Source organism: Bidens hawaiensis, unplaced genomic scaffold (genome assembly GCF_021521415.1).
Source record: "Bidens hawaiensis isolate Kalapana, Puna unplaced genomic scaffold, B.hawaiensis_p1.1 tig00037811_1, whole genome shotgun sequence".
In the NCBI taxonomy this organism is placed as follows: domain Eukaryota; kingdom Viridiplantae; phylum Streptophyta; class Magnoliopsida; order Asterales; family Asteraceae; genus Bidens; species Bidens hawaiensis.
Window position 1 is genome coordinate 17,872 of NW_027496624.1, and position 11,733 is coordinate 29,604.

The 11,733-nt window shown below is 33.6% G+C and overlaps 1 protein-coding gene across 1 annotated transcript; it reads left to right on the top strand.

Annotated features, from left to right (window-relative positions):
• The first annotated feature begins 6,129 nt into the window (after positions 1–6,129).
• LOC143589788 (FCS-Like Zinc finger 2-like) lies at positions 6,130–7,600 on the top strand. The gene is made up of 2 exons (XM_077070449.1): positions 6,130–6,454; positions 7,207–7,600. Exons 1-2 carry the CDS (start codon positions 6,165–6,167, stop codon positions 7,397–7,399), a joined length of 483 nt encoding a protein of 160 aa, XP_076926564.1. The 5' UTR covers positions 6,130–6,164; the 3' UTR covers positions 7,400–7,600.
• Positions 7,601–11,733: the final 4,133 nt, after the last annotated feature.

Below are 11,733 nucleotides of genomic sequence, written 5' to 3' on the forward strand. Positions count from 1 at the left end.
AAGACTTTGTTGTCCATGATATAAACGTTTTGCATCACTCTCTCTTGAACAGGTGAAGGAAAAGTGGAAAAGGTTATATATTTTTCAAGATATCCAAAGATTCCTTTCTCTAGTTTCACCATTGCATCAAAACTTTACTTAATAAGATTATTTGTTGTGTTTGGGTTTAAATGTCAAATTAAAGCACCGCGTCATTGTTACGTAGACAGTAAGGCTTTAACAAATACATCACTTTAACATCACAATGCGGTTTAAAACGCCGTTATCACATTAAAGCCTCACAATTTCATTGTTAAAGCAATTGGGCCCCACCATTTCCTTGTTAAAGCTCCCTTACCATGTTACTATTTCCTTCTGTATCTCCCAGGCGTTAACGCCCAATGCAGTGTTTAAGCCTCGTTACCATGTCATTTCACTTTTGTCATCCTTGTTGTAGCCCTATAACTAATAGTCTAACTATAAATCCTAATTTCACTAAATTCACTTATTATTTCCCTACATGTTTGCACTTATTATAACTTTAAATATATATAGAATGGCTTAGAATCCTCCCACACCACTTGAGATCCTCACACACCATTTTTTTCATATGCGGTTCGTATAGGGCTATACGGTTGTATAACACCTAAATCGTGTTAGTTTGTGTCTGATGTTAACGGTCATCGTTTATAGTGCCTCTTATAGCCCTATATGGGTCGAATATGCCTATACGGGCCGAGCCGTATAGACATTTTTTTATGACCATATATTTAATATATGTGATTTATGACTTTAACATCATATGTAGCCTTCATCGTATAGACAATGTTTTGAAAAAAAATTTATGACCATATATTTCATATATGTGACTTATGACTTTAACATGTAGCCATTATCCAGATATATTATTTGACTCGCACAATATTTTTTTGGGGCAACTTTATAGAATAGTAACCAAGTTTCAAAAGTGTTTCAATTAAGTCACTCACTTTAAAAAGTGTTACAATTAAGTCACTCAATTTTATATTTTATTAAATTAAAGGTTTTAACATGTTTTTTTTAGCTTTTTTCTTTTTTGTTCCACATAGGAATTTTTTTTTTATGTTGACGTTGAGTGGCGACGTGGATTTTATTTTTTATTTTTGAATTTTAAAAATAATTTATGTTTTTTATTTTTTTTAGTTATAACTACATATATTGCAAATTCCGACCCCCACATCTTATCCTCCATTTCTTTCTTGACGCACAAAAAAATCGGTGAGACTCGATTTGAAGATTTATTGACCCAATTTGAGAAAATATGCATAAGTGACCTAATTGGAACACTTTTAAAAGTTTGTTACTATTTTATGGTATATTCCCTATTTTTTTAATCAATTTTAGCTCATCTTCTTTTCGACCCTTTCATGTGTTATTTCACTTATATAGAATTATGTTTTATATTAAAAACTTGAATGATATGCTATTTTAGAATAAAATAAATTGGCTATTAATATTTACATAACACACTTTGCAAAGTAATTTGTAGTTATACATTAAAAACAGTCGTTTAAGATTATATTATGATACACTTTATAATAGTCTATACGGGTCGTATAGCACTACACGGCTCGTACAATCGTTTTTCAGCAGCGATTAACAGTGTTCAAAAGGTGGTATGAATTTTTTCACAAATGATTTCTATACGGTCGTATAGCCAGATACGGCCGTATAGGTGTTATGGTTTGTTAGGAGTAATATGAGTCATTTAATGCTTATACGACTCGTATAGGTCTATATGATTGTATAGGCTGTAAAAAGTTGTTTTTTGTCCCCTGTTAGTCATTCGTACCCTATACGCCCTTATAGGCCTATTCGAGTCGTATAGACATGTGAAGGGTGATGTATGAGGATATATCCAAATAAAAAAAACACACAAATACACAACTGTTACAAAATTTGATAGTGCTAGCGCAAACCAAACCATTAGCTTTTCATAAAAAAATGAATAATAATGGTAATAAGTTTATGTACACATGCATGTATTAATTCAGTTTATAATTGTACAACCATGTTGTCGTTTAATACTTTATGTTGATGCATTAAAATACTGTTTGCCATATTATTAGATAAATACAAAACGCACAAATAAATAAGTGATTTTTATGGATTTTCACACTTTTGGCATCATCTATAGTTCATTAAATCATTTTCTATGTGGTTACATCTAGATACTCATTTTTTAGTGTTTCTGAGCAAGAATGAAGAAAAGGGGCTTGCGATTAGGGGTGTTCAAAATACCCGAAGCTGATTAACCCGACTTGAACCGAACCCGAATAAGTTAAGTAGGGTCGGTTAGTTGGGTCAAAACATATTAATCGGTTTATTCGGGTTAACCCGATTAACCAAAATAGTTATTAGGTTCGGGTTTCCGGTTCGTTATAGAAAGAAAATCGGGTTTCGGGTTAACCCGAATGACCCGATTAATAGTTACACTTTACATTTATACTATATAATAATTATATTGGGCTTAATTAGTTTACTTCAATCTTTCTTGCCAACACAACAAATTCTCATTCTTTTAATCTACAATAAAGTTAGAGTATGATTGCTTTAGCTATTGACTTATTTTCAAATACCAATCTAAATTCTCATTAACCAATTATATATGATACACAAATTGGTTTTTAAACTTGCATGCATTTTCTGTCTTTTTAGTTAATTATTATTTTTTAAATGATGTTGTACTAAACAGTTATAATCAATTAACTAAAATTATTCCAGAAACCGTATTCATAAATATATATATATAGGGTTTAGATCAAATACAAATGAAATAATGTGCTAAACGTGAGAATCAAGTAGAGTAATTATATATACAAATAGAGTAATTATGTAATTACTCTATAGAGTAATTACATAAATACTCTATGATTTAATTACATAATTACTCTACTTGTATTATAATTACTCTATTTGATTATCATGTTTAGCACTCTAATTTCATTTGTACGTTAACCTTCCCCTATATATATATATATATATATATATATATATGTGCACACACACACACACAAAAACATGCCCGAAACATACATACAAAAGCCTCTACTTTTTTTATAGATCATAAAGGATATCAAGAGATTTTAGAAAGACGGTTAAGCCATTAGTTTTTGTTCTAGTACCGGACCATGAACACCCCCTAAGCTCTGTACCGTAGTACAAACTAAGATCTATACATCTAATGTAAAGAACTATGAAATCAAGCTTAAAATTACCGATTAACCCGACCAACCAGAATAACCCGACCCGACTAACCCGAAACCCGATTAACCCGAACCTGACAAACCCGAACCTTAATAGGGTCGGGTTACGGGTTAGTTTTTTCTTTTTTAAAATCCGAATAACCCGACCCGATTAACCCGAAACCCGACCGGTTAACCCGATTAACACCCCTACCTGCGACACGTTTTTGTCAATGAAGGACCTTAGTAAAAGCATCCATATGAGATGTTTTAGGTGCATTCACAATGTTAAAAACTCCATGGTGACCAAACCTCGTGCCTTATCACCTTCTCCCTTCAACATATGAGACGAGCATCTACAACAATAAAGTCATACAAGCCGACATATCATCGTCGCATCAGATTTCAATTTTTTCTCAAAAACCTCATTTCCCCCACAACAACAAACCTTCATAAACCCAACTAAAAATATTAAAATTAGAGATTAATGAAGTTACACCTTCACTTCTCTCACTTCTTGCTGTAAAAAAACTTCTGAAATGATCCGATACCTATATATATGTGTGTGTGTGTGTGTGTGTGTGTGTGTGTGAATGAGAGAGAAAGCGGACCACATGTGAATTTCTTTACAGGTTTGCCGAAAAGGATCTGATCCACAAACTTGATGTCTACAATGATGGAGTTGGTTTCTTGCTTGCCTACCATGGTGCCATGAGATCCAGACAAGATGAAAATCCCCTTGTTGTAGATACTCTAAGCCTTACCATGTCGACAACTCATATACAAAAACCACAACACAAGAGCACTAACGGAGGTGCGAGAGTAAAAGGGTGAAGACCATCGCTAGTTGGGAGCAAGATTTAGGTTAAAATATTTTTGTTTAATAATTTAACAAGCTAACCAATTATTTAACTCCATCTCTCAAGTCCCGAATCGATAATCAACACAAGGATTAAACGAATAACCCTTGTTTATATTAATCAGAAAATATTACTCAAAAAACTGATTACAAATTCTATCAAACCCTAACTCGGTTGGACTATTGATGAACCCTAACTCGATTACATCTAGATGAACCCTAACTCAGTTACATCTCGTGCATGTCTCTTGGATGAACCCTAACTCGGTTGCATCTCACACCACAATCTATAATGTCTAACCATGACTTGGTTTATATAGGCTAACCTAACTTGTTAGACAAGACATTACCTATTATAATTACAATACAATTAGGAAGCATAACCACTATGACCTACTTGTCAATATTGGTCCTTCAAGTTCACCATCTTGTGACTTGAGTCCGAAATTACTTCCAACAATCACCCCCTAATTTCTGACTCGAAATAGGTGAAACTTCAACCCCGAGCATTTCACGTTTGCCTGTTTGATTTGACCCACGATCTTGTCCTTCTCGGACCTCACAACCATCTTGGCCTTGATGTTCACGTTTGCCTGTTTGATTTGACCCACGATCTTGTCCTTCTCGGACCTCACAACCATCTTGGCCTTGATCTCCTTGGAACTTTTCTTGATCCATAGATGTGTTCTTCGGCTCCCCCGAACTCGACTACCTCTGTGACCATGTCCCCGACCATTCCCTCGGTCGTATGAACTTGAATAACCACTCATTTGGCTGCAATCCCGGTCATCTAATCGAGCGAACATCAATCTTACTTGATCTTCTTTAGTTCCCGAATCACAACACGAGCACATCGTTTAAAGCAATACCTTGGTCAAAACATAACTCGTTTAACCCAGTAAAATACAAACTCTGAATTGAACCCACTTGTTCAACGTGTTGAACGAATTAGCCCTGAACTATTTTTCAAAACCAAACCCTTGGTCCAATCTAAAATTATCCTTTGCAACACCCCAATCGGAAACCCAACTCGGTTCCGATTTGCGTCGATTAATAACTCCTCCTCAAACCACCGATCGCCGCCGACCGATTATCGATTTCTTAAACTTGGCTCTGATACCAATTAATGGAATTGGTACCAGGTATTGAACACAAACTCAAAACCGAGACACGTTAATTTGGCTAAGCACACGAACACGAATATTATTATTGAGAAACTTCACAAAACTCAATTACCTGATTACACAATCACAATCTCTAAACCCCAAAGCACGGGTATTTATCATCTAACCTGTTACAATTAGACTACAACTATGATTGCTAAATAATAGAACATAATAATTATGCTAACAATTAAATCTAAACACATTTAATTGTTTATAATTATCCACTCCTTAAATCTCATTACTTAACCTTGCACGCCAAGTCACGGCCTTTAACCGAAATTCCCAACAATCTCATCATTTCATTTCCAAAATATGTATTACTTTCCCATTACATTTCACTTTCTCACAACACATGTCTCATGCGTAAAATATAACACCCCCTACTAACTAACACATTTTTATTTTTCCTTTTTGTTTTTGCATATTTTATTAGAACGGTTAATGAATCCCCTATAACTAAATTCATCGATTAGTATGCATTCGTCTTTCAATTCGAGAAAAACCCTCAGCTATGACCAACACTTGTAAACAGTAACCTAAAAGTACCAAAAAAACAGTATAATAAAACCCGTTCAAATAAAGAATCCAACTACCAAGCGCCACAAATTCACCTAATCTAACATCAACACCCGGTGACACGTAAACTAAATACCCTTTTGGTTACATAAATATTTTTTACTGGGATCACAAACACACACACTCATTCACACGTGTCCAAAAGTCTACTCTCAAATCACACAACCCATTCTTCCTTCAGCCAATAGATTCATGTTCCCATGGTATACTACTTTATACTTCATAGTTCATACTCACTCAACCCGACCCGACAACCAAACCCAACCCAACTTGACCTGACCCGACCCGCTTTCACCAAATTTTCTTTATAAACCCCACCTCATTCCCATCAATTTCCTCCACCCTTTGGTCACCAGAACAATGGAGTCATCATCAGCCACCACACGACGGCCTTACTATTTCCCCGAAGAAAACACGGGTCTCGCTTCTATTTCCGATATCGAAAACACCGGGTTTTCGACGTCAATAACCAAACCTTTATACTCACCACGAAAAGCGTCACTAAAAAACCTCTCGTCCTTAACTTCTCCCAGATCCGGAAGGCACTTTTCATCAAATACAAGATTCGATGAACAACAGCCTCATTTCTTGGACGCTTGTTTTCTTTGTAAGAAAACACTTGGCCATAATAGAGACATCTTCATGTACAGGTAATCATTTGAAACAGTTTACCCATTCTTTGTTTGGTAATTGAGTTTTGTTTCGGGTGTGCATGAAACCGAAAAAACAGATCCGAGACCCGAATACCCAAACCGGAAAAACAGCTGAAACAGAACCGGTGGTTTGGTTTTATTATTATTATTATTATTATTTTTTTTTGAGTTTATGAAAACCGAACTGAATTTATAGATTTTTATTTTCTGTTAAGTAATTTATAAAAATTTAATATACAACTAACTTAAATATTTAAGTCTAAATGTATAATAACTAATTAATTTTTGATAACCAACATAATTTAGTGACTCAAATTCATTATTTTGTGTCAATTCTTTCCCGGCCAAAAACTTTTGAAGTTCAATTGGAAAACCGAAAAAACCTAAACCGAATCCAAACAACAAAATCAGTAAACCTCAATCCAAACCGAAAATTTTAACGGAACCGGAAAAACCGAAACCGAACGAAATACACAACTTTAGAAAACAACGAAAAACCGAATTAACACACAAAAAAAAAAAGAATAACCGGACGGTTTTCAAAAATCCAAAACTGAAGTTTCGATTTCGGTCCGGTTTTAGCCCCAAACCGAACCGTGCACACCCCAAATTTTGATGTGATTTCATTTAATTCTTTCATCATTTGGTAAAGTTTTCAACAAAATATAATTACCAAATATAGATCAAAATCATATGTTTTGTACATGCTTTAATTTCATTTCTAACATGTTTTGTTACTAAATTTGCAGAGGTGACACACCGTTCTGTAGTGAAGATTGTAGATCAGAACAGATTTACATAGACGAAACCAAAGAAAAAACCAAGAATCTTTCGGCTTCAATGAGAGCTTTAAGGAAGAAAGAACGTAATGAATCTTCGGTTAACGAAACTTCTACTTCCCCAAAATATCCTTTTCGCTCCGGTGCTGTCGTGGCTGCTTAACCAGTGATTTCAACCTAAACCGAAGGGTACAACGGGAATTTTGTACTAAAGGACTTGACTTGAGAGTTATGAGAGAGCTACTTTTTTTTTCTTTTTTCTAATTTACCTCGTGGGTTTTTACCGTGGTAAAAAAAGAAGAAAATGGAATGAAGGTTAAATATTATCAATAGTACAAGTGTTTAATGCATGAAGTTATTGTACCAGCTAATATTGTAGTACATATATGATGATGCATAATGTGACAAGTCCTTTATGCAACCATTTTTTGGGTGTGTTTGGCCTTTTGCTTTAAACCCGTATTAGACGGGGTAAAAATGAAAAAAATATAATTCACAAGTCGTGATTTCAATAATTTTTGCGCATTTATTAGTTCTCAAGACTATTTTCCGTATCCGAGTTATGTCTTCGAAATTGAAATTAGTAAACAAACGAATCTTGAAAATACCAAGCTTGTACCTGGTATTAGCAGCGAATGACTCGATTAAACATCCAAGGCAAATTCTTAAACTCATCAGTTTTGACTTTACTCGATCAAATCTCAAACCCTTACGAAATTTTCATGTTAAAGTGGCTTCAAGGTTCAAAAACCAAATTTAACTGGCAACCAAAACTGAGATTTGCAATCTGTTACACCATTTTACCATGGTAAAAAATGAAGAAATTGGATCGAAGGTTACTTGTATTAACAGTACAAGTGTTTAATGCATGAAGCTAGAGTACTTGTACAATCTAAAATATTGTAGTACATATATGATATCACAATAGTAACAAGAAGTCCTTTATGTACCCATTTATGTGGTGTGTTTGGCTCTTTCTATTGTATGGAAATGGTGACAATATCAGTTTTTGTTTTGTATTGTTGCTATTATTGGATCTACTATTTATGCAAAATTGTAACTAGTTATTTACAGTCGTTATGTTCAATTTAGCAAGTTTTGTAGTGGTAGAAAAACTAAACGATATTTCGTTTTGCTTTGTTTTTAAATCCAATTTTGCAATGTCTTTGTCTTTTTTTTGTTTCATGACAATGTATTAAGATACGCAAAGCTTTGGCATCCTCAACACTGGTTTGGATGCGAAGGTGGCCTTTCCTAGTCTAAGACTTCAGAGCCCTGTCTGATGACGCAATTATCGTTGGTTACGAAAAGATCCAACATATAGAGTGTGGGGTCAATCAACTTTGATTTTTCTAAATTTTTATGTCCTATATAATATAGTTTTCGACTAGCCGCTGAGGTTTTTTTCAACCTCTGTATTTTCTTTAACCTATTTAGAAAATTATCAATTTATAAGTGTTGAATTTGAAATAAGTAGGTAAACCAAAAAAACAAAGTTTCATGTATGTTTAGGTGTTGCGGTATTCTTTAAAAAAAATTACTGAACATCACATTATCACGAGTCACTGCTTGACACTGTCAACTCGAGTCAATTCATGGCTTGACAAGTTGCAACTCATTTCTCTCGGTATCGATAATTTTCCTTGCTTATCTTTATGAAAATCTAAAAACAATTAGTTCTAAAATTATATAGGTATTAAGTAATACAACATTACATCATCGATATATAAGGAAATTAACTTATTTGAGGCAATATTGTAAAAGTAGGTTTACAAGGCCGAGTATTCTCCGAGTACTCGCTACAAGGTATAGTGCAGATGAGAGTTTCTTTAACTCCGCCTAGTTACTAAAAAATGCTCATAGGTGGTTAACATTAGCTAGAAATACATATAGTCGGTTAACTTGGGCCTAGTTAACTTAAAAATACAACATATTTGTATTTCTATAGTATTAAAGAATGAATATCATTTTTTTAATTAATGATTAACAATTTTTAGAATAATTTAGTATTTAAAAATGTATTTCTCTTATTTGTATTGATATTCACTTATTTTGTTATAAATATTAGTAAACTTATGATATTTGATATATATATATTACCCAAAAATTAATTTTCTTTATATTTATCATACTTATATTCTTTTATATATAACACAAACCGAGCTACATCTGGATAATGGGTAAGCAAGCAACAAGCTGCGTCGCTATCCCCCTTTTGAATCGCAATGCCTATTCTACTAAATATAAATCCTTAGTTCCTCGGGCTCTACGAGTCACTGTGGACCACCTTCTGCACCCGCTCCAAGAAATGAACCGCCTCGGGAGCTAGGGATCCAAAAGTGTCGAAGGCAAATGTAATAAACACGGGGGGTCGGCCGCCTAGGGACCGCCTAGCGACTTTTGCAGCATTGATTTGAGGTAAAGAGTAAATTCACACGTTCCAAATAAGCTTGTGAGTAAAATCAACTCAACTTTTTATCTGAGTGAGCTATTTTTAGCTCGAGGCTCGCATGGAATTTTCTACAAACTGGTGATATTCAGACAAATTATCTCAATTTATAATCCTAGCAAGCTATTTGAGGGCTTTGAAATTTATGACATCACAAGCTTTGGGTGAATGCACTTTAAGTTTTTAACAAGTTAATTTATACTCTAGCGATGAATAAACCACTATAGTCTAAGCGCAATCAAGGGAAATTAATATTATTTTGTAAAATAATATTAATTATGGGCTACTAGTGGCCTCATAGCTTTTTATTATTATTATTATTATTATTGTAATTTTTATATAATCTTTTATAAAACATTAAGCAAATTAATTTTTTTTTTGTTATTTGTTACAAGTGGGAAGTTTCCTTATATGATGGTAAAGTGGGTTGCAAGTGGTTTCAGAAGTGGAAACATAGTTTTTTCACGCATGTTATTTCAACATCAAACTATAGGAAGCCGATGAGGTCCAGCCCAGCTGGTCGGAGGTGGGGGGATAACTCGCTTGCGAGGGTCCCGCCCGGGTGGTGGCCTAGGTTCGAGTCTCTGCGGAGGCAAAAAATACCATTTTAGGTTGAAAAGTCCCTCTCTCTGGGAGATTCGAACCCGGGTCCTTTAGGTGTTAGAGGGTGTGCATTGCCAGTAAGCCTAACTGTTCAAAAAAAAATCAAACTATAGGAAGGTATTGAACTTAAAGTTAACTGCAGTGACCAACTATTAAATAAAAATACTTTAATGTTACGTTACTATCATCAAATATTAAAATATATATTATTTATGTACCAAAAACCAATATTAAAATTATGTTATGTTACTATCATCAAATATTAAAATATCATCAATAATATAAAACAAACGAACATTCAAGTCATAGCAATAATGCAATAATCTATTAATGTTGTGAATATAATAATATATGCAATTGTTGAAGTTTCTAGATATGTAAGGGAAGAAGAGTAGTCAATATATTTGAGCAAACGTATCATATAAATTGGTTTTACAAACAAGTATTTCTGTTTGTGGCGGGTTAAATGCATTACATGTTTGAAAGTTACTATACGCTATGGAATGAATTCGGACAGTATTGGTTTGGTTTTTTACGGTAAAAGTTTTAGGATAAAAGTTGAGAGGCCAAAATGTAGAGATGTAAGCTAGAAGGACAAAAGATACATTACTAAAGTTAAATGGCCAAAAAATTAACATGTGAAACTAAAGATGGTGAGTTCAAAAAATATATTTGTGAAACTAAAGTTGTTGGGCTGAAAAATAGATGTATTAAAGTTTTGTGGAGTTTAGTTTACGTACTGCAACTCCTAAAGTTGAGAGATCGAATATGAATATATACGTGTAAAATGAAAGTTAAAAGAGTAAAAAGTAAATATGTTCAAGTCATGTGAGGCAATTCAACAAACCAAAGAGTAAATATACTAATATTAAGTTACGTTTTATTTTCTAGTTAGCTCTAATTTTCGGATAATTAAAATTTGTTATGTTTAACTACGGTGTAAACTGTGCTAAGGTTAACGGTTGAATTTATGCATATAAACATTAAAAAAAACCAAGTATATTTACGTGATAAATACAAGTTTGTTATAACTCGGGTGTAAATTGTGTCAAGTTAACGATCGAATTGATGAACATAAAGATAACTGGTAAATTTATGTGGTCAAGATATCATCATTAATAGACAAAAAAAAATCGTGTAACTCGTTTATATAAGCGAGTTCAAACAGGTTGAGTTATATAAACGAGTTGTAAACATGTCGAATCAGCTCTACTTTGATTTTATTCATTGATGAATTATGAAAGGCATTCATAAAACTATAAAAGTGAAGGCAAATGAGAACAGTCCATAATTTCTTGGAGAAATGAGCTGTAAACATTGTGATTCAACTCTATGATTATGGTCCCAAATGTGTCCACCCAATATAAACAAACGAAAATGGTGAGGTCTTAACTCAAACACCTAAATATAATAAATACAACTGAATTTTATTTAACTTTTAATGA

Excerpts from the sequence above, each read along its gene's own strand:
- LOC143589788 (XM_077070449.1), top strand. The coding sequence starts at position 6,165 with ATGGAGTCATCATCAGCCACCACACGACGGCCTTACTATTTCCCCGAA. Across the intron at positions 6,455-7,206 it reads AGAGACATCTTCATGTACAG|AGGTGACACACCGTTCTGTA; the intron begins GTAATCATTTGA and ends CTAAATTTGCAG.